This window comes from Glycine max, chromosome 8, assembly GCF_000004515.6.
Source record: "Glycine max cultivar Williams 82 chromosome 8, Glycine_max_v4.0, whole genome shotgun sequence".
In the NCBI taxonomy this organism is placed as follows: Eukaryota; Viridiplantae; Streptophyta; class Magnoliopsida; order Fabales; family Fabaceae; genus Glycine; species Glycine max.
In genome coordinates this window covers 46,374,966-46,397,510 of record NC_038244.2, presented here as the reverse complement: position 1 = coordinate 46,397,510, position 22,545 = coordinate 46,374,966, and the positions used below count along the sequence as shown (strand labels likewise).

At 31.7% G+C, this 22,545-nt stretch overlaps 2 protein-coding genes and 3 long non-coding RNA genes across 7 annotated transcripts; 3 read left to right on the top strand and 2 right to left on the bottom strand.

Moving 5' to 3' along the window:
• Positions 1–404: 404 nt before the first annotated feature.
• Positions 405–1,992, bottom strand: LOC100796820 (dof zinc finger protein DOF2.4). The gene is made up of 2 exons (XM_003532264.5): positions 1,719–1,992; positions 405–1,541 (listed from the first exon to the last, which is right to left on the bottom strand). Exons 1-2 carry the CDS (start codon positions 1,770–1,772, stop codon positions 492–494), a joined length of 1,104 nt encoding a protein of 367 aa, XP_003532312.1. The 5' UTR covers positions 1,773–1,992; the 3' UTR covers positions 405–491.
• Positions 1,993–5,663: 3,671 nt separating this feature from the next.
• Positions 5,664–6,510, top strand: LOC100796286 (uncharacterized). Its single transcript, XR_415770.3, has 2 exons — positions 5,664–5,798; positions 6,205–6,510. It is a non-coding gene; the product is annotated as an uncharacterized lncRNA (long non-coding RNA).
• A 6,257-nt stretch (positions 6,511–12,767) lies between these two features.
• Positions 12,768–13,321, top strand: LOC106799680 (uncharacterized). Its single transcript, XR_001389374.3, has 2 exons — positions 12,768–12,879; positions 13,105–13,321. It is a non-coding gene; the product is annotated as an uncharacterized lncRNA (long non-coding RNA).
• A 986-nt stretch (positions 13,322–14,307) lies between these two features.
• On the bottom strand, positions 14,308–15,003 carry LOC100795764 (uncharacterized). The gene is made up of 2 exons (XR_415769.4): positions 14,871–15,003; positions 14,308–14,534 (listed from the first exon to the last, which is right to left on the bottom strand). It is a non-coding gene; the product is annotated as an uncharacterized lncRNA (long non-coding RNA).
• A 2,383-nt stretch (positions 15,004–17,386) lies between these two features.
• Positions 17,387–21,964, top strand: ABI3-1 (B3 domain-containing transcription factor ABI3). 3 transcript variants are annotated; one of them, XM_014779519.3, is made up of 7 exons: positions 17,631–17,768; positions 18,522–20,263; positions 20,496–20,588; positions 20,694–20,794; positions 20,901–20,953; positions 21,068–21,144; positions 21,583–21,964. In XM_014779519.3, the coding sequence occupies exons 2-7, from the start codon at positions 18,560–18,562 to the stop codon at positions 21,763–21,765; spliced, it is 2,211 nt and encodes a 736-aa protein (XP_014635005.1). In that variant the 5' UTR covers positions 17,631–17,768; positions 18,522–18,559; the 3' UTR covers positions 21,766–21,964. The 3 variants fall into 3 exon arrangements, with proteins under 3 accessions (XP_003532309.1, XP_006586272.1, XP_014635005.1); XM_003532261.5 differs by having other exon boundaries at positions 17,387–20,263; positions 20,907–20,953; XM_006586209.4 differs by having other exon boundaries at positions 17,387–20,263.
• The last annotated feature ends 581 nt before the right edge of the window (positions 21,965–22,545 follow it).

Here is a 22,545-nt window from a genome sequence, read left to right as displayed (position 1 = left end):
GGGAATTTTCTATTATCATTGCAGCACATTTTCCTCCAAATCGTTAACTGAATGAAGATGAAACCTTAGTTAAATCAGCACTCTTCATCATTAGAAAAAGGATCATATTTTCCATAGATATATATGTGGCAATCAAGTGACACTGGAAACCAATGATACAGACATCGTTGATAAGCTACTGCAATAATATCCATTCTTTTGAAAACTCATAATTTCACTATAGTAAACCTTCCCATACAAAGCAACCTAAACCTAATAATAAAAGGAAAGAGAAAAAAGAAGAAGAAATAACAACAATATAAAGATTAAACATAGAAGAAGATCTAACATCCCTAGGGTTTTCATATTTGATCTTAAAATGAAACCAAAGTACTTAACCATCCTCGAAGCTTCTTCACGTGGGGTTAATTATAACCAAGTTGGTTGAAACTTTGTGAAAGGAAACAGAAGAACCAAAAGCCAGAAACTTCACAAAGAGATAGCAGAAAATTCTATAGTGCGTTATTACTAGTAGTGGAAGAAGAGCTGAAAGCAGAAAGATCAGTCCAAGCAGAAGTGGCACCACCACCACCACTCCAATATTGCTCATTTGTGCTAGGGTTATTATTGACCCCCAAGAACTGTCTAGGCAAACCAAGTTCCTGATGATGATGATGATGATTGTCTTCCATTTTCACAGAAGCAAGCTGAGACATAACCCCAGAAGTTGAAACCTTAATGGGAGTGCTACCGTAGCCATCACTACCACTAGCACCCTCAAAAGGGTACAACCCATGTGATGAAGTAGCTTCCAAGCCAGACAAGAAGGGAAATTGGTGAGTTTGTGGAACCCTCCATTGTTCCAAACCAGACAACATAGAACAACCACCACCACTCAAACTGCCTCCTATATGGAAATTCAAGTCTCCTATTCCTCCCATTGGACCCGAAATTGCGCCATAGTTCAAGCCATAGCTTAACCCTATTTCTCCTCCACCACCACCAAGGTGGTGGTGGTGGTCACCAAGTTGATGCAATGGAGCCATGAATCTAAGCGACGGTGGCACTCCGGTGCCACCGCCGAGGCCGGCCACCAAGTCAGCAGAGGAGGAGCCACTGGTGGTGGAAGCCGAACCGGCACTCGCGGTTTGGCGATCGGAGTTTGCCGGAGACCTGGTGTTGTTGCCGGAGCTTCCTCTGCTCCTCTTGTTCCTCCGGCAGCCGCCGCCAACAGGGACGTTCCTCAAGGCCCCGCCACGTGTCCAGTACCTTCTGCAGGCCTTGCAGAAGTGGCGGGGCTGAGAGAGGCTGTAGTTGTTGAAGTAGCAAAACTTTGTGTTGGTGGATTCACATCTTGGACACTTTTGTTGAGCTTCCTGCATAGGTATGTTGGCCATCCTTGCCCTATCCGCCATCGAACCGGGCCTGATGGACCCGGCGGTAGTGCTACCACCGAGTCCATGAGGCTGCGATGGCGGAGGCTGTGGTGGTTGTATTGGTTGTGGAAGAATAAGGTGAGAGCTGGCAGCAGTGTTGTTTCCTTGCTGCTGGTGATTTGGTTGCTGCAGTAACATAAAGTTGAAGTAACAAATTAAATCAAATATGTGGTATATTCAGGAGAAGGGTATAAACAAAAGTGTTGGAAGAATATCTATCTTTTGAATTTTGCCTTTTGGACAAAGAAATTAAATGAGAAAGAACCAAATTGAAGAACCCTTCAATTTTTATTTATTTTTTACCTGTTGCTGCCAGTTGGCTGGATCAATATATGCTGGGATGGAAGTATAAACCATGGTTCCTCTTGGAGCTTTCTCTTTAGTAAAGGTTGATGGTTTAATTTTTGGGGAGCTAATAGTGGAGAGAATCACATCAAACAGTTAGAGAGTGTGTGTGTGTGTGGTTGAGCTGAGCTGAGCATAGAAGAGAGAAAGAAAAAGAGAGAAAGCACAAAAGAAAGAAAGAAAGAAAGAAGAGAGGGAAGAAGGGTTTGGAGAGAGGAGGGCAATGAGAAGCAAAAATAAAGGAGGTGCTTTTGAGTATTTATATATAAATTTTTAGTTTCTTGTTCATTTCCCCCGATAGTACTCTTTTTGTTTTATTGCTTTTCAGGATTTTGAGAAGGCGATGTTTCTTAACCCATAAGCTTCTTTTTGATGCCCTGTAAGTACTGTGCTTAGAAAAAAGAGATATTGTATTAGTGCCTCTCTCTCTCTCCTCCTTCTGCATGAAAAAAGCTAAGTATTGAGTCTGATATGTCATGTAACAAATAGAGAGAGAAAGGGAATGTGTGCTGACCAGCCTAGCTATTCATGCTACCAATTTAGTGTAGCTAGAATGGCCAAAGCTAACTTTAATTATGATTTTATTATAAAATATCACATTAGTTTATTTGGTGATTGGTGAATTAATGATAGATTATGGTAAAGAATACTGTGGTTCATAAGTTCATCTTTTTTATATTGGGTTGAAGAAAAAAAAAAAAAAAAAGGTGTCTATTTGTAGTGCTTTAGTGTGTCCCGACCGAGTGAACCTTTTCTTGGTCAGGTCTGTTCCCTTCCCCACTCCTCTCTTTCTTTTTGCATGGAAACATTCATCCTTGCATCTCACGCGCCACAGCATGGGCACGAGTCAAACTCATATGTGGAAGATATATGGCAGAAGTTGGGTTATACATAGTTACTTAGAGGGAAGAGAAGGGAAGGGACCCCCCAAAGTAACTATTTACAAAGTGTTTCTCTAATGGATAATATATAATGATTGATCGAATGTTGTCCAAAGAAAAGAAAACACGTATGGTTAATTTGTTACAAGATTTGGGAAATGAATTGTGCAATATATGGATATGGATTATATGTAATGGAAATGTGTCAGCTCATCATGTTGCAAAAATATGTGACTTTTGCTTAGGTATTAAGGGTCTCTGAAGGGCGTTTGAAGCCCCCTTAGCCCCTGCCTGGGATATTTTCGTGAAACCAAAACCTGGATATATATGGTCACATCATATTCGGCTGCTATATACATGAAATTAAGAAAATAAGAATTGAGATTTTTAGCCATGAAAAATATCTCATTCACTCAATTCAGTGTTAGAAACTCAGTTTGCAAAGCTTGTGCTGCAATTAATTTGGAAAAGAAATATGTTATAATATATATTATTAGAAATTTAATCCTTAGTGAAAATAATTTTATGTTAGATTTTACTTATCTCAGTCAAATTTCAAAGTAGTTAGAATTTATTTCCCCTGAAGAACTAATGGATATATATATGTGGATGGAAGTGTATGATGATAACACAAGTCTCATGTCTTTATTTATTTTTTGAATTAGGGATTTATATGCATTAATATATTAGTGTTGTTATAATTGTTATCTTAATCAGTGATAATTGTAAAATTTGAGTTAATTTGATAATTAATTTTGGTTAAGAATGATTGTAATTTTTTTTACTTTACTATTGTTTTTAATCACTGATAAGTGTCATTTGGTTCTTATAGTTTCACAATTCTTATTTTTTTAGTTCATATAGTTTAAAAATGATTTTTTTAGTTTCTATGTTTATATTTTAATTCTCTTTTAGTCCCTATAGTTTAAAAGTGTTCTTTTTAGTTCTTATAGTTTGTATTTTAATTCTCTTTTAGTCCCTATAGTTTGAAAGTGATATTTTTAATTCTTGTAATTTGTATTTTAATTACATTTTAGTTCTTATTATAAAAAAATATATAAAAATAATTAACTACAAATTAGTTATAAATTATCAACTATTCTTTTATTACAAATTATCTTGCAATAAATTAGTTACGAATTACTTGCTAATATTTTTGTAATTAATTATAATTAATATTATTGATCATATTTTGATGGTAAGGACTAAAAGAAAATTAAAATATAAAGTATATGGACTAAAAAGATCACTTTCAAACTATAGGGATTAAAAAAAATTAAAATACAAATTATAAGAATTACAAAAATTACTTTCAAACTATACGAACTAAAAAAATTAAAATGTAAACTATATGAAGTAAAAAAAACCACTTCTAAACTATAGGAAGTAAAAAAATAAGAATCGTGAAACTATAAGAAACAAATGAATAATTTAACTTAAAATTAATTATGATTTTATCACATATTTAAAAATAATAATAGAATATTGGTTATCTTGTGTTATAAATTATACCAACTAGAATAACATAAAGACTCAAACAAAGAAAAATAATTGGATAGAAAAGACTAGAAGGTCAAATAATTTTATAACTTTCCACTTTTCCAACGTGAAAGGTTGTTTATAACTATTTCCTCCTCCTTTCATGCCTCGATATTTCTTACCGTTTTCTAGATAGGTAATATTTTCTTAAAAGTTTTTTCTTAACAGGTTTTATGTGGATAGTTGTAAGTGGGCAAACCCTTATTTTTGAAAGGCCCATGCGTGTTATACTACACCAGCCTAGACTAAGGGAAATGCTAGGTGCACCCAACAACATTGCTCGAGAAGAAGGTTCTTCCGAAAAAACAAATTGTTCTACCGGAAGAAGGTTATTCCGGATGAACAAATTGTTCTACCGGAAGAATCTTCTTCCGGAAAGCTTTCTGAAAGAAGGTTCTTCCGATAACACAAATTGTTCTTCCGAAAGAAGGTTCTTCCGGTAGAACACAAATTGTTCTTTTGGAAGAAGGTTCTTCCGGAAAGCAAGAATTATTTTTTTAACGCAAGAGCAATTTTGTCCATTCACTTAATTGTTGAGTGCACCAGCTGGGTGCACCTAGCATGTCCCCTAGACTAAGGGGCTTTGTTTAATATTTTGCGATCTTAGTTGTTCAATTGGCTTATGTCTGTTTTTTCAATTTCCCTAAAGTGACCCACCGTTGCTTCCTGCACCCTACAATTTCTACCTGCACCTCCATGATTTTGAATATCCCAAAACTGCCCCTCTCTTTTTATAAGTTCCTCTCCGACTTCTTTCCTGATGCAGCTTCTTCTCTGACACATTCAATTTCCATCTTCACTATCAACTGGTGCAATATTCAAAGGTGATTTTTGTTTTTATCTCACTACTAGGCCACTAGCTTCAGGAATGGTCTTCAAAGGTGATTTCACCGCATGAATAATAGGGATGAACTAAAAAATGGGGCTATGGAAGAGTGGTGCGGTGGTGGCCATCGCAGCGGTTTGCACAAAGGAAATGAGATTAGGGTTAGGTATGCTGTATGCAAATAAGAAGAAAGAGGGACACGGGGTATTTTTGGGATTTTTGGTTTTCTTTAAAATTATATAGGGTGCTGGAAGCGTGGGCCGAAGTGACCTAGCCATAGTTAGTTGCGATACTAAGGTCCAATACGTTCAGTATTAATATATGTTTTAACCACTGATCAACCATTTGAAAATTAAAAAAAAAAAGTATTTTTCACCAATATAAAAACATGAAAAAGTTGTAAATATTCAATGTATTAAATGTTATAATTTTAAGAATTCATTGTATTTAATTTTAAGAGTTATATGTGTCTTTAGAACAGTTAGTCAACACTTAATATTAATTCACGTCAATCTTCTGACATCCATTAAACTGAAATATAACCGCTAGTCAACGATTTAAAAACATTAAAACATTTTAAATATTCGATATATTAAATGTTTTTTGTCTTATATATATATATATATATATATATATATATATATATCTTAGAACAGTAAGTGAACACTTAATATTCACATTAATCTTCTTACAAAGTAAGCACAGGAGGTGAAAATCATTACTAAATGGCTTTTCGGACCAATCAAACTCTCCTTTTGGGCCTGCTATGCATTGTTTTGCTTTTGGGTTCAGGTAAAGAAATATAGTCAATTTTATCTCCAAATTTGCATTCTAATAGAAATAATTAATGTGAAAACTGAAAAGTGATGTTGTTTGTTTTGTTAGAGTTCCGAGTCTAATTTCTAATGTTGATTGGGGAAAAAAGGCTTGAGTTGTTAGATACGATTCGACAAGTTGCTTTAGTTTTTGTCCCATGAATTATAACCTTTTTTTAAAAATAAAAAAATTATGGGCAGATAACAATCCGATCCACAGATCTCACTATTAATTCATTTTGTTGGAGTCAAATTGGTTGGATTAATATATAAAAATCCGAAGAATCATGTGCTAAATTTTTTGGAAAGACATGCAAATTAAGGAACCAATATATATGTATATATAAAGTTTGAAACTTTTGTGGTGATGAATAATAATGCAGGACAAGCGAATGTGGATTTTAATCCTCCGGGACTAATCTGCCTAAGAGGAGCATGCGGAGGTAATACACAGTGCGTTCAAAGATGTGTTAGCAGTGGCCATGGGAAAGGGGGCTCATGCGTAGGATTCATTCCTGGGGTTATCTTGTGCTGCTGTTACAAATGACTTATGATGTCTTGTCGATCCTTTTCAATGTATCAAAATTAAATAAACATACCCTAATTTATCTTTGAATCTTCGACATAGGATTAATTTTGTGTAAAAGGATCGAACTTGATTATCAATGAATGCATTACTTTAATTGAAATAGTCTTTCACATTGTCTCCTGTTTCTTTCAAAATAAAAAAGTTGAAATTAATTCAAGAGTTTGCTTGACCAAGATATGAAGATTGCGATAGTTAATTAGTAAACTAAACACAGTGCATTCACATAATTAGATCCCTTGTTCAAAAGTCACGTTTCAAAGAATAGTCTTGCGAAAATGGTAGTTTTTAATTGTCCAAACTTGAAGTTGTATCAAATATTAAAACAAAATATATTAAAAAGTATATGGAAATTTTATTAATTTGGAGTTGTAATAATTAGTAACAAATAATGATTTTAAAAATTAGATTAGTAGTTGAGTTATTAAAAATAGAAAAATACTAGCAACACTCTTTAATACTCTCTTTCTAATATTATGTTCTGTTAGAATTGATTGATAATCACAAATTTTGATAAATTTATTTAATATAAATCAAGAAAAGAGAAATATTAATTAAGAAATCAAACCTATAAAAATAGGTGATTTTAATGAATTTTAATCAATCATTCACAAAATATTTAAGAGAGTCTCACTAGTATTTCTCAAAAAACTATTAGTTTATATTCTAATTTTTTTTAGAGAAATTTTGATTATTTAATAACTGTGTGAATACGATCAAATTAGCAATGATATATATTTTTATTATAATGAAAATATTAAGGTTTTTATTTTTAATTTTCATGTAAAATATGAATTGTCTTTTAAATTAAATTTTTTTACCAACAAGTCATTGATTCAAGTAGTATTAGATTCATGGAAAATATTAATCACACACATTAAAAATTAAAAACGATAAGTTTTTAAAAATTATTATTTTAAAGTCGTAATGTATGTATTTAATATATTTCAATTATTAAATGATTTATTTATTATCATTTAATATTTTAATAATATAATGTAGCATATTGATCATGTTAATTAACTTGTAAAATCTATATTAATGGTTAGATTTTTATTAAATAAAATTATATCAATGATTATTCTTTTAACACCAAATTGTTAATATATGTGTCTCCCCAAATTAAGTAATTGCACGGTTTGATAGGGGGCATTTTTTAGTTTCTCAGGAATCTTGCGTTAGAGTTTTCTATATTTGGTATCCATTAAAAAAAAAAATTGGCAAATAATAAGATTGTTTTTTAACAAGTTGTTTTTGAAAATTTTCTCATGGAGGATGTGAAAATCTTACTTTTTTAATTTAATTTTTTTACCACAGTAAAATAATTAAATTAATGAAAAAAAATATTATTTAACTCTTTATTTTCTAAAAAACTTATCTAAATATTTTATGGTAAATCAGATATATTTTACTTTTTTTTAGGATTCATGATTCAAAGGTATAAAAAACTTCTCCTCTAACTAATGCCCTTGAGTTCTAGGTTCTGACTTCATTGCTATAATTCTATACCCAAAAATTGTCAATAGATGTTTTTTAAACAGAACTTATTTATTAAATACTTAATATATTTAAATATATTCATTTAATGGATATTTAAATGCATAGAATATATTTAATGCTAAAATCACCTTTTATCTTTTTTTAAAAGAAAATCATGTGACTATATCAGCATTAATATGAATTCATTGAATGTATTTAAGTTTAATTATTAATTTGGTTTCCAAATCAAATTTTTAAAAGATTCAATTTGGTTTAATTTGGTCTTCATATTTTAAAAGGTTTAATTTGTTTATCAAATTTTTAAAAATGATTAATTTGGTCTTCAAATTTTTAAGGTTTTAAAGATCAAATTGAATTATTTCAAATAATTTTGGGATCAAATTAATTCATTTTTAAAAACTTCAATATCAAATTGAAACTTTTAAAAATTTAGGAACCAAATTGATTAATTAAATTTTAATAACTTGAAGAACAAGTTGAATTTTTAAAAAAATAAAGAACAAATTAAACTATTTAGAATAATTCGCACACCAAATTGATAATGAAAACCATATATGTAATGTCAAAATATCATTTCAATACATCAAATGCATAGCATAAATAATCATTAATATGAACTTATTGAATTAATGTATTGTAACGACAAAATATAGTGTGATTTTTTATTTTGATAAAAAAAAAAGATATACTTTTAATTTAATATCTGCTCAATAAGGTATAAACATGTCGTTTCATTTCGTCAACTAATTAAAAAGATATGTTTCCTAATATGTTTCTACAAAAATAATTCTCATAGTAAAAGATACTCGCCAGTAGTCAATATATATATATATATAATGAGTACGATATACGATATACATCTCACAAGAAAGAAAGATCAGAATTCAAAAGTAAAATCTTCTCGAAATGGCTTTTGGTGTCAATCATTCTTTTCTCTTTGGAATTTTATTTGCTGCTTTGGTTCTAACACCAGGTAATTGTTGAAAGAAAGACATTACTTTCATTTCTCTAATTTATTTTCTAATAATAATTTGCATGAGAAAGTGATATTTGTATTAGTTTGAAAGTTTGTGGTGATGAACAATAATGCAGGACAAGCGAATGTGGATGTTGATCCTCCGGGACTAATCTGCCTAAGAGGATCATGCGTAGGTAATACACAGTGCGCTCTACTATGTGTTGGCAATGGCCATGTCAAAGGGGGCTCATGCGTAGGATTGATTCCTGGGCTTATCTTGTGCTGCTGTAACAACTGAGTTATGATGTCATGTCGATCCTTTTCAATGTATGCAAATAAAATAAACATATGTACCCTAATTTAGCTTTGAATCTTTCATGTAGGAAGAATTTTGTGTAAGAGGATGGAACTTGATTATCAATGAATGCAATATTTGAATTGAAATAGTCTTTCACATTGTCTCCTGATATGAAGATTGCGATAGTTAATTACTAAATTAAATACAGTGTATTAACATAATTAAATTCCTTGTTCAAAAGTTACTTTTCAAAGAATAGTCTTGGCAAAATTGTAGTTTATAGTTGTCCGAACTTGAAGTTGTATCAAATATTAAAAAGTATATGGAAATGTTATTAATTTTGAGTTGTAATAATTAGTAGCAAATAATGATTTTAAAAATTAGATTAGTAGTTGAGTTAATAAAAATAGAGGAATGTTGTCAATATTCTCTTTAGCACTTTCTTTTGAATATTTTTTCCTGTTAGAATTTATTAAAAATCACAAATTTTATTCACTTTTCATTTAATATAAATCAAGTATTAAGAAATATTAATTGAGAAATCAAACCTGGATAATTTTTAATTAATTTTAATCAATCATAAAGAAAATATCTGAAGGAGAGTATGACTACTATTCCTAAAAAAATATTGGTTTATATTTTATTTTTTTCTAGAGAAAATTTAATTATTTAATAACCATATCTTAATATGATCAAATTAGCAATCATATATATTTTTATTATAATGAAAATATTAAGGTTTTTACTTTTATTTTTTCTATAAAATATGAATTGTCTTTTAAATTAGATTTTTTTTTATCAACAAGTCATTGATTCAAGTAGTATTAGACTCATGTGAAATATTAATAACACACATTAAAAATTGAAAAGGACAAGTTTTTAAAAAATAATATTTTAAAGTCTTAACGTATGTATTTAATGAATTTCAATTATTAAATAATTTATTATTATCATTTAATATCTTAATAATATAATGTAGCATACTGTTGATGTTAATTAACTTGTAAAATCTATATTAATGGTTGAATTTTTATTTAAAAAATCATGTCAATGATTATTCTTTTAACAGCAAATTGTTAATATATGTGCCTCCCCAAAGTAAGTAGTTGCATGGTTTGATTGGGGGCATTTGGTGTGTTTCTCAGCAATCTTGAGTTAGAGTTTTTTTTTAATATTTTGTATCTATTTTTTTAAAAAAAAAATTGGGAAATAATAAGAATGTTTTTTAACAAGTTTTTCAAGAAAACTTTTTCACATAGGATGTGAAAATCTTACTTTTTTGAATTTAATTTTTCTTTTATTATAGTAAAAATATCATATTATTCTTAATAATATAATAAATGATTAAAATAATGACAAAAATATCATATAACTCTTCAATGTTCAAAAAACTTATCTAAATATTTGATGGTTAACCAAACTGGTCTTACTCTTCAATTTTCAAGAAATTTATTTAAATATTTCATGATTCACAAGTATGAAAGTTCTCCCCTAACAAATGCTCCTTGAGTTCTAGGTTCTAACTTCATTATTGTAATTCTATATCAAAAAATTTGTTAATAGATGTTTTTTTTAATAGAAATTATTTATTAAAATACTTAATATATTCATTTAATGCATATTAAAATACAGAATATATTTAATGCTAAAATCACCTTTTATCTTTTTTAAAAGAAAATATTGTGAATATATAAGCATTAATATGAATTCACTGAATGTATTTAGGTTTAATTATCAATTTAATTTCCAAATTTTTAAAAGATTCAATTTGGTTCTTTAAGTTCTTAAAATGAATCAATTTAATCTTCATATTTTTAAAAGGTTCAATTTGTTTATCATAATTTTAAAAATAATCAATTTGTTCTCCATATTTTTAAGAACTTACAAATGAAATTGAATTATTTAAAATAATTTAGGAACCAAATTAATTCATTTAAAAAATTGAGGATCAAATTGAACCTTTTCAAAATTTAGAAACCAAATTGATTAATTAAAATTTAAGAACTTGCAGATCAAATTGATTTTTTTAAAAAAAAATTAAGGACCAAATTAAACTATTTAAAATAATTGGCTTAATTACAAAAATAGTTCCCTTATTTTTCACAACTTACTAAATTATTTTCCCTATATTTTAATTTACTATTAGAGTCCCTTTTTTTCTTTCAAATTAATTATTTGAGTCTCATAACAAAAATTAGACGTCGGTATTAAAAAAAACGTTAATTATCATATGTTATTATGTAATTGGTCATTAAATTAACTGTGTGGCTATCAACAATAGCCAATTTGAAAAAAAAAAACTCTAAGAGTAAACTAAAAAAGTGGCATAGTTTATTGTACTTTGTTGTGGCCTGTTTGAAATCAAATTATATATAATTTAGAATCATATTAAAATGTCAACTGACATGATTTTAAGTCAATGTCTACATATTTAATTTAATTTTAAATTAATTTGGAGTTAAAGTTCATCTAACTTCAAAATTAATTTTTTAAGTTCAGCAAAAAGATCACTCAATGACAACACAAGCAAGCAAACAAGTTACCTTGTGAGCAAGAGAGTAAGCCATTGCTCTTTCTCTTTTGAAAGCTCCTTCTTGCCTCATTTGTATCTTTGTCTTAACATCTTCCAACGTTTCTCTACTGTCACACCATCCTTCCTACAGATTCCATTAGATACAATACCACACCATAGGTAAATGATGAAACACAAGCTTGTATGGGTGAGTTATAAATTATAATACATCAGCTTGCTTCAAAAGATCAAGTTTACTCCGTCGCTCGTTGAGCAAGTTCTGCAAAGCTTGCCCCTCTATGGACATCCTCACACGACTAGCTCTTACTCTGGCCTGAACTCGAACCAAGGCCTGCATGCACCTCAATGTCACCACTGCCTGCTTCCTCGCCTGTCTCCCCCCGAACAAGTGCTTGAATCCTCACCACTGCCTTCAATGCCCTCAAAGCCCTTCTTGCCTTCGACGCACTGTGTGTAACCTTCGACGCTGCTGGTGACGTCGAGGAGGCGGTGGCCGCCCTCGAGGATGAAGGCGTCAGCGTAGAAGGAGAGCCCGCGGAGAGCGCAACGCTGACAGGGAACAACCGGGGGAGCGCCGCGAGAAGGAGGGAGAGGAGGGTGGAGAGTTGGGAGAGCGAGGCGGAGACGGAGAGGCATTTGGCCTTTGGAGCGAGGAGCGAGACGCGGGCAGAGTCTCTAGAGGGATTGGGGGTTAGGGTTCCTTTGCTGACTGCGCTGTGCATGGACCACTCACACATATATATCTAGGACTTTTATTTTAATTGAGATAACGCCGGTCTTTTATTAAGACTCGTCGTTATTGTTATCATCAACACACATTCTAAGACGGTTTTTTAATAACCGTCGTAGATCCGCTGTCGTAAAATCCCACATTTTTATTAGTGGGATACGAAAACTATTTTTACAATTAAGCTAAAATAGTTTGCACACCAAATTAATAATTAAGCCATATATTTAATGTCAAAATATCATTTCAATACATTAAATGAATAGCTTAAATAGTTATTAATATGAATTTATTGATATATATATATATATATATAATGAGTATGATATACAATATACATCTCACAAGAAAGAAAGATCAGAATTCAAAAGTAAAATCTTCTTGAAATGGCTTTTGGTGTCAATCATCCATTTCTCTTGGGAATTTTATTTGTTGCTACTTTTGTACTAACACCAGGTAATTGTCGGAAGAAAGAGATTACTTTCATTACTCTAATTTATTTTTTAACATATAATTTGCATGAGAAAGTGATATTTGTATTATTATTATTATTTTTGTGGCATTTTTATTTGAAAAAGAAGGCAAATTGACAAAAGCTCATAGATACATGCCGTTTTTATGCTGAAATTTCATATAACAAAAGCAAGAAATTTTGTTAATATATATTTGTTCTCACTGCAGGGCCAGCTACAGGATTTATAGATCCAGGCCTTAATTGCATCGGGCAATGCCCTATACCGTGCGATCAAAAATGCACTCATGACTGCAACGACGGTTGCACTGGCAGGGGGTTTAAGAGTGGATTTTGTATTACACAAGCTTCTCTTAGTCTATGTTGTTGTAAGTGATTGAGTTATGTTTTACCCAGCAGTGGTTATTTTATAAAACTTCAATGAAATGTGTGCTTGAACTAAGATTTTATTTGAAGATGGTAGGAGTTTGCATTATCAACTATCATTGGATCATTAGTAATTTTGAATTAAATAGTCATCTGTGTTTTCTTTACAATACATGTTTAATTTAAAGCTTCACAAATTAGTTTCCAGCATGAGAATCTCCATATTTATATAGTTTAAGTTAAAATAAAAATGTTTAATTAGGTAAAAGAAAAGTTCAAATGAAAACCTGTCGTTTTTGTTTGTTTTTAAATATACCCATAAAAATATGTATATGTGTTACACTTTTTTAAGTGAGAATAGGACAAGAGATTTAATTATTCTGAAGATTTGAAAGTATAAGAGAAAATAAGATGATTATGGATGATGGTAACTTCATTGAATCGTCATGGTCATTAATTTCCCAATGGTTGAACCTTAAATGATGATGGAGATTTTAAGGTTTCTAAAGAGAATATTGAGGCTCACAGAATTAAAAATAAACTCAGTCATCAACGACATGTTGTCCTACACTTTTCACATTTATATAGGTGGCCGAAGGGAAGGGTCTTATCATAGTGAAGTTGAAAGATGGATAAGAAACCTTTTATGGTTGGGCGCATGCCATATTTATTAGGAAAATGGTAATCAGAAGCGATTCAGAGGTTTAAATGTATAACCTCTATCTGCTGTTAATCTCATAATTTCTGGTGTCAATCTTGCGACAATTCTAAAGGAAGCATGGCTAACTCAATATAGGGATGAATTTCAGATGGGTAAATTATTATAAATAATGTCTGATTCTGTCTTTGATTGATAAAAAATTTCTCAAAATCTTCAAAGTCAACATTTTTCTGCCCTAACAGCAAATCATCAAGCAGGTTGACTGGCTGCCCCCACCCTTATTAGATTATAATTTGTGGCCTCATTAATTATATTTACAGAAAGTTTTCGTAACATAAATATCGTAACTGCAAGTAGCGAAACAACGAGTCACATCGCACATGTATTGATAAATCAAGTACAAGAAGTTCTTACTAACTCCAATAGTTTTATTCTATTTTTCACACATGGAGATTACTCATTTCATACAGCAACACAGAAAATATAGAATGATTGGCTTACAAGATCCCCCTTTGACAAAACCCTTTTTATGGCAGATAAAGTCGCACGTTGGATCATCTATGCATCGCTCCTGGCAGCTTAGTAGTGGAGACTCAAAACAAGTTACTACTCCTGCAATATCAGCACAAATTTTAAAAAATTATTCACACGGAGTTCCTTGTCCTTTTTAAAAAGCCATTTTTTTATAAAAACAAAATCAAAATTTTAAGAATTAGAACATAATTAACTAAATTAAAAATTCCAAAGAAAAACTACTTGTTGAGTCATCCTCATCAAAATATTACTCGTTTTTTTTATCTTTTAATTAATAATCTTTTTTTTTTACAGATTTGAATCAATAATCTAAGATCAGACATAAGGGAAAGACACTATCATTTTGATTTTAATTAGATGTATGTTGAAAATTAATATGCTACTTAATTAAGAGATAGAACTTTTTCCCCTTACCTGCAGCGAAAATCATAGCAATGCATATGACGCTCAAAACATAAGGTCGTTGATAAATATGAAAAGCCATTGTAAGGATTTGACCTTATGTTCTCTTTCTATTGTAAGATTGAGGGCTAACTTGAAGTTCATTATATATTATCTTTCTGTTGAGGGAAATAAAATTGAGAAGACATGAAAAGTATATCGTAACCATTTCTGTATTAAATGCAATTAAATTCATGGGCAGTTTTTTACCAAATATTCAATGTATTTCATTAATATATTTCTCTGTGTGTTGAAAATAATCTATATTAATGAAATAACAATCACCACTAATAAATGTGTGTTTTAATAAAAATTTATATTAATGAAATAATAATGAATTACTAATAAATGAACATGGTTTTGTTAAGCCTTAATTGTATTTTTTATCCTTATTTTTTTTTATTTTTGACGAATTTTACCTTCAATAAATTAATTTATTTTTTTTAAGAAATTTGCAAATTTTATCATTTTCCATTTATCCATTAATAAGCATAAAAATTAGGGATATAATTTTCCAAAAAATAAAAAAATTAGAGATAAAATTTGCCAAAAAAATAAAAAAAATGGATCTAAAATTTGCCAAAAAAAAAAAGTTGAGAGTAAAAGGTATGATTATGTTATGAGTAAATTGATGGAGAGTGAAATTAGTAAATTTCTTAAAAATTAAAGATAAAATACATTAAATTAATTTTTTTGGGATAAAATTTGCTAAAAAAATAAAAATTTAAGGTAAAAAGTGCAATTAAACCTTTTATAAATTACAAACTCAAGGATTCTAATTAAATAATATTAAATATATTTTATATAATATATAATTTTATTACTTTCTAGTACGATTATAATTAATAAAAACTCACGAATATAGAAATAATAACTCATGTAAATATTTTGTAAATATGTTCTATGTCCCTAAAAATATGGTTTTGCCTGATTTTAGTTTTTGTAGAAAACATTACTTTTAAATCCTGCATTTTTCAAGTGTTATTTTGTAGTCTTTATCATTAACTTTAGTTAGTTTAGTCTAATACGATGAATAAAATTAAGAATATTAATTAAGATCATTAAGGTAACAAAATAATATTTTAAATTAAGATAATTAAATTATTTTTAATTGTATAATTCAGTTTTTTGGGTAACTCTGACTTTGATATACAAAATATTCGCTAATTCTTTCAGTTAATTTTCTTGCTACAATTAATTATTTGGACCAATTATAGGGTGCATCACTTTTATTCACCATCTGATTTATTTATTATAACGACTCTTATCATGCATCTTCCGTACCAGATTCCTAGCTCCTTCTTCCCAAAACCAATTCCACCAGTCGCTATGAGCCACCACTGACGGCGATTTCCGACAGCGGCACCGCCACCACCCACAACTATCATTCTCCTCATATTACAATTTTCCACCACCAACTGCCGTGAGCCGCCGCCAGAATAGGCAATTTTTGGCGGCGATTTTTGTCTCTCTGAAACCTGAAATTGACAACTTTTGGATTTACATTGGACAAGAAACACAACTATGAACATGAAAGGGTTGACAACAACCAACCACACATAATAACCCAACTTCAAAAGACAATTAAAACCACGTACACATCCAAAAACTAGATGTCATTATGTTAATCGACATAAAAATCTAACAAGAAAGAAAAGGTAAACTTTTAAGAATTAATTAATTGAAATTAAAAAAAAAACTAGAATCAAAAACTATTTAAGCATGTCCAAATTCAAAAGCTGAAATTTCTCACCTTCCAATAATCAATAGAAGAAAAAAAGAAAAAAAAATGAAGATCACTTCTAATTTACATTGGCAACAACCCCTTTTCACTTTAATTTTTTCTAGTTCCAAAACAATAATTCCCTTTTTTTATTAACTCAACAAGTACAAGTCGATTTCAAATGGAGCCCTAAACCTGAATCAATTACCAGCTACTAATTGAAAGCAACAAAACTCATGGTACCGGTCGATACATAATACGAAAGACTGAAAAACAAAATTCTTGATAGTATATATAAAAATAATAACAAATTTTATTTACAAGACAGTTTTTAAAATTTTTAATATATATTTTATAGCTTAGTCTTTGTTAAGGTCCAATAAATCTCAATCTGTATCCACATTTAATTTATAGTGCCGTTGCTTTGTTAATTTAATCAATTTTACTGTATAATAATTGGAACACAATAAAACACATATTATCTTTGAATTTATTTCAAATAAGCTAATATAAAAAACTCTTTCTATATATATTATATTTATATTTACTCCCATTTTAATACATTTCAACTACTTAGTATGTCACAATTATTTTTTTTCGTTTCCTATCGATCTGAGCAGCTGGTAATTAAATAAATTTTTGTATGTAAATTTATATATCTCCCTAAATTTCTATTGGAGCTGCATTGTTTTTAATTATCTTGAACACAGTAAGGACTTGCTTTCTCATAAAGACTGTGTCACCGTTTAGTTGCACCACTCAGGTTAGAACGAATGGTTGTAGGCACAAAATCCGGAGGTGAGGCTGAGAAACAAGCGGCACGAGGTTTTGTTTTATTGATGCGTTCACTTTCTTACCAAAACTGCCTTTCTCTCGCTCTACAAACCCACCAACTTCTCTCTCTCTCTCTCTTACTTAATTGTTTGTTTTTGCCGTGCGAAACCACCCAATACCCGTTTGAACTTATCTATTACTAGTAGAAAGAGAGAAATAAAAAATATTAGAAAATAAAAAGATTTAAAGCCTAAGAAAATCTATCTTCCCAGAACAAACCAAGGGTGTCTCTGAAATTGTCATGTCCACGTTAAGGTCTTGATTGGCTTTCTGGGTTTGGAGAAGAATCTCTGCTTCACTCTCTTCACTGCTGTGTAATATTCATACATAGCCTTTCTCTCTGTAGAATTTAATTAGTGTTTTGATCATTCAAGTTTAGTACTTTGATTCTCTTCTTCTTGTACTTCTTCCTCTTCCATGTAAATTTTGCAGTAGTGGTGTGTTGTTGCTACTCCTTGTGTTGTATGATTGTCATTGTTGTATAGAATTTTTTAGTTGGTGTGATAATGACCCAATTGGGAATAAAAAAATTAAATAAACCTCTCATGAACAGTGCGAGTCGCTTTCTTTCTAGGTAAGAGAGGGCTTTTTTGCCTTTTTTTTTTTTTTATATGGTTTAAGATATCCAACTTGTTGATCCTCTTGTGTGTGTATGTTGTTGATAACCTAGAACCAGATGTTTTATGTTGCATCCCTTCGTAGGATTTGAGATACCCTTATCCCTTTGCTTCCTTAATTGGAAACACACACACAATAGCAGATCTTTCCCCCTTTTTCACTTCCGAAACTTCACATACCTAAAAAAATTTAAAAAATCATACCCTATCTTTCTCTCACCCTGTACCTCTATCTGTACGTCTTTATCTACTTTCTCTCTCCTCTCTCTCACTCCAAACACCCCATACCTATACCATACCTGAAGCCAACAGAATTCTCAAAAGGTTTTTCAAAGTTTCAACCTTGAGGGTGGTTTTGATTCCTTTTTTTTTCCTCTACTCTTTGAAAGATCTTGAGTTTTGTTGAGATGGAGTGTGAAGTTGAATTACAAGGGGGAGATCTGCATGCAGGGGAGGTAACTGACCCAAACCCTATTGGTTTTGGCAACATGGAAGATGAACACACTTTGGCGGTTGCTGAGAGAGAGATGTGGCTGAACAGTGACCAAGACGAGTTCCTAGGTGTCAATGATGCTTCCATGTTCTACGCTGATTTCCCTCCTCTCCCTGATTTCCCTTGCATGTCATCATCATCATCTTCATCTTCAGCAACACCACTTCCCGTGAAGACCATGACATGTTCCACCACCACCACCACTTCCTCTTCTTCCTCTTCCTCTTCTTGGGCCATGTTGAAGTCAGATGCTGAGGAAGATGCAGAGAAAAACCATTGCAACCGATACATGCATGACCAACTTGATGCAACTTTGTCTTCCACCGCTTCCATGGAGATTTCTCAACAGCAAAACCCTGATCCTGGCCTTGGTGGCACTGTTGGAGAGTGCATGGATGATGTTATGGACACTTTTGGTTACATGGAGCTTTTGGAGGCCAATGATTTCTTTGACCCTGCCTCTATCTTTCAGAACGAGGGTAACGAAAACCCTTTAGAGGAGTTTGGCACACTGGAGGAGCATGTGCCGTTTCATGAAGAGCAACATGCAATGGTGCATCATCAGCAAGGGCAAGCAGAAGAGGAAGATCATCAGGTTCCTTTTTGTGAAGAGATCCAAGGAGATGAAGAAGGTGGTGATGGTGTTGGAGTAGATGATGAGATGAGTAATGTGTTCTTGGAGTGGCTTAAGTCTAACAAGGATAGTGTCTCAGCTAATGACTTGAGGAATGTGAAGCTCAAGAAGGCGACACTCGAAAGCGCGGCGAGGCGGCTAGGGGGAGGAAAAGAAGCCATGAAGCAGTTGCTGAAGCTGATTCTTGAGTGGGTTCAAACCAGCCATCTTCAGAATAAGCGCCGAAAGGAGAATAATGGTAGTAGTATTAGCAGTGTACTTCAGGCACAGTTTCAGGATCCTAGTGGCCAGAACAACAACCAGAATACACAAAGTGGTTCATTTGCACCTGAATCAAACACTTGTTTCAACAACCAAACACCATGGTTGAGTTCTCAAACTTTTGCAACAGATCAGGCTCCTCTCATGGTGCCTCCACAGCAATTTCCACAACCCATGGTTGGGTATGTGGGTGACCCTTACACTAGTGGTGCTGCTTCAAATAACATATCAGCCACTCATAACCATAACAACAGCAACCCTTATCAACCTGGTGCAGAACAATACCACATGTTGGAGTCAGCACATTCATGGCCACATTCTCTGTTCAATGTTGCTTCTAACTATAGTCAGTCTTTTGGGGACAATAATGGTCTTAACCCACATGGGGGTTTCGGTGGTGGAGGCTATGGCAATAACCAGTACCCTTATCAGTTTTTTCATGGCCCTGGTGATAGGTTGATGAGGTTGGGGCCCTCCGCGACGAAGGAAGCGAGGAAGAAGAGAATGGCAAGGCAAAGAAGGTTTCTGTCTCATCACAGGCATCATAGTGGTAATCACCAGAATCAAGGGTCTGACCCTCATGCAAGAATGGGGGGTGATAATTGCAACACTGCTTTGGCTGCACCTCATCACGCAAATCCTTCAGCCAATTGGATGTACTGGCAGGCTATGATTGGCGGCGCGGCAGGTCCTTTGGCTCCGGTGATTCCGGCCGAGCCGCCGGTGGTACAACCGGTCGTGGACCGGTCGGCCATGCAGACACAGAATTGTCATCAGAATCGAGTTGCATCAGATAGGAGACAGGTTGGTGGACCTTAATTTGATCAGATATCAATGTTGTATGATTTGTATTGTTTAATGTGTATAATATATGGTATATGATGTGTGATTAGTAGAATGTATATATGCTGCATTTGATCATTATGAAGATTATCTTGAATTTGTTGAGAGAGACATAGAGTTATAGTTTTCATGTTTTATGATGAATAATGTGTGCATGACTTGTTTTGTGATAATGTGTTTGATTGATATATAGGGTTGGAAGCCTGAGAAGAACTTGAGGTTCCTTCTGCAGAAGGTGTTGAAACAAAGCGATGTTGGAAGTTTGGGGAGAATAGTTTTGCCAAAAGTAATTTTTCTAGTGATTTTTTTTATCAACTACTTGTTGCTATAGTATATAAGTTTATAATTTCTGTTAATTTGGATTGTAATTTGGATGAAATTTTTTGTTCAGAAAGAGGCAGAAACCCATTTGCCAGAGCTGGAGGCAAGAGATGGAATTTCCATAACAATGGAAGACATTGGAACTTCACGTGTTTGGAACATGCGCTATAGGTATTCGGAGTTTCATTGACAAATTTTCTGCTTTGTCTTTTGATTATTACCTTTGTGATACGTTGAGACTAAAATGTTTCTCTTTTGAACCAATTTTTTCTTGGAGCATCAGATACTGGCCGAACAACAAAAGCAGAATGTATTTGCTCGAGAACACTGGTGAGCTTCTTTGCTTTGAATTTGGCTCCCCATAATAATGACCTTTCGTTTTTCCATCACTTTCATTTTCAAGGAACATGGTTTTCATGCACATATCCATATTTCGTTATGCAGGTGACTTTGTGAGAGCCAATGGACTCCAAGAGGGAGATTTCATAGTGATATACTCAGATGTGAAGTGTGGCAAATATGTATGAGCCTTTTCTTATTTTCTACTCCCTTCGTTCCAATATAATTATGGGCTTAGATAATTTTTTAACACTAACCAAGAAAAATTAGTAAGAAGATAAGAGTAACAATTTTGTTAAATTAACCTTACTACTGTTAGTCTATGCAACACTGTATTTTTTATAACTAAAATGGCAATTATTTTATAACTTATTTTTTCTTTTTATGCAACTTATTTTTGAGACCAAGGAATAAACTTTTTACTCTTTTCATTTTCTTAACATGTTTTGAGGTATACTAATTTTTTACAATTCTTTTTACTCTCACACGTTTCTGTCTTTATACAAATTTTTGTAATATATATATATATATATATATATATATATATATATATATAATTTCCGTTTTTCTTCACTTAAAAAATTGAGAACTAATTGGTTGAATTTTATTTTTTGAAACAGATGATAAGAGGAGTGAAAGTGAGGCAACAAGGTGTGAAACCAGAGACCAAGAAAGCAGGAAAATCGCAGAAAAACCAGCATGGGACAGGGACTAATGCATCAAGTACAGCTGGTACTGCTGCTAATAATGGCACGTCATCGTCACCGAAAACCAAATCTGAAAAAAGTAGTAAATTAATATAATATATAGTATATGTATGTACAATATATATTATGGCATATATAATAAAATAAGAGACTCTCAAGTCTGAACACGGTGCTCACATATAATGTTGTGAAGTTTGAGCATGCCCTGCAATGGAGGCTGTCAAGGATTTGTATAACAGTATTTTGGGTAATATTTCTTTTAGTAGTTTATTTTGCGATTGTTATTATGTGAAAATGTTGTTTGTGTTTGATGTCCGTTTTTGACTTGAATTTCACATTGAAGTTCATAGAAATCTAATCATGATTTCTATTAATGCGCTGCCTAAACGATAGTCGACTTGTATTATACTCTTAACTTTAGATAAACTTTGATAATTTTTCTATTATATGAATCTAGGATTAAATAATAAGAAGAAATTAGATTATCATTGTGTTTTAATTAAATTAAATTCGGAATTGAGAATATTTGTTAAATATTTTGCTTAATATAATAATTTGAAATAAGGAGTGTTGGTTTCGTTAAAAAATATTTTCCACTTAATATAATAATTTGTTGGATTATTATTTTCTTGTGTTGCAGCTAAGCAGAAAATAATTTATAAGTGTACCTAGATATTAAAAAAGAAAGAGGTGAAACTCATGTATGTATGTGACGTAGAGAAATAGTAGATATTGTTTGACTTCTTTTGGGTTTAAGGATGAAGGAGCCGTGTACGGACTCTTGGGTGATAGATGGCATCCTTTATCTAGCTTTCAATAAAGGAAAATGATGAACTCATGTCAGGAATAGATTCTTTGCCATGCATATATAGCAGA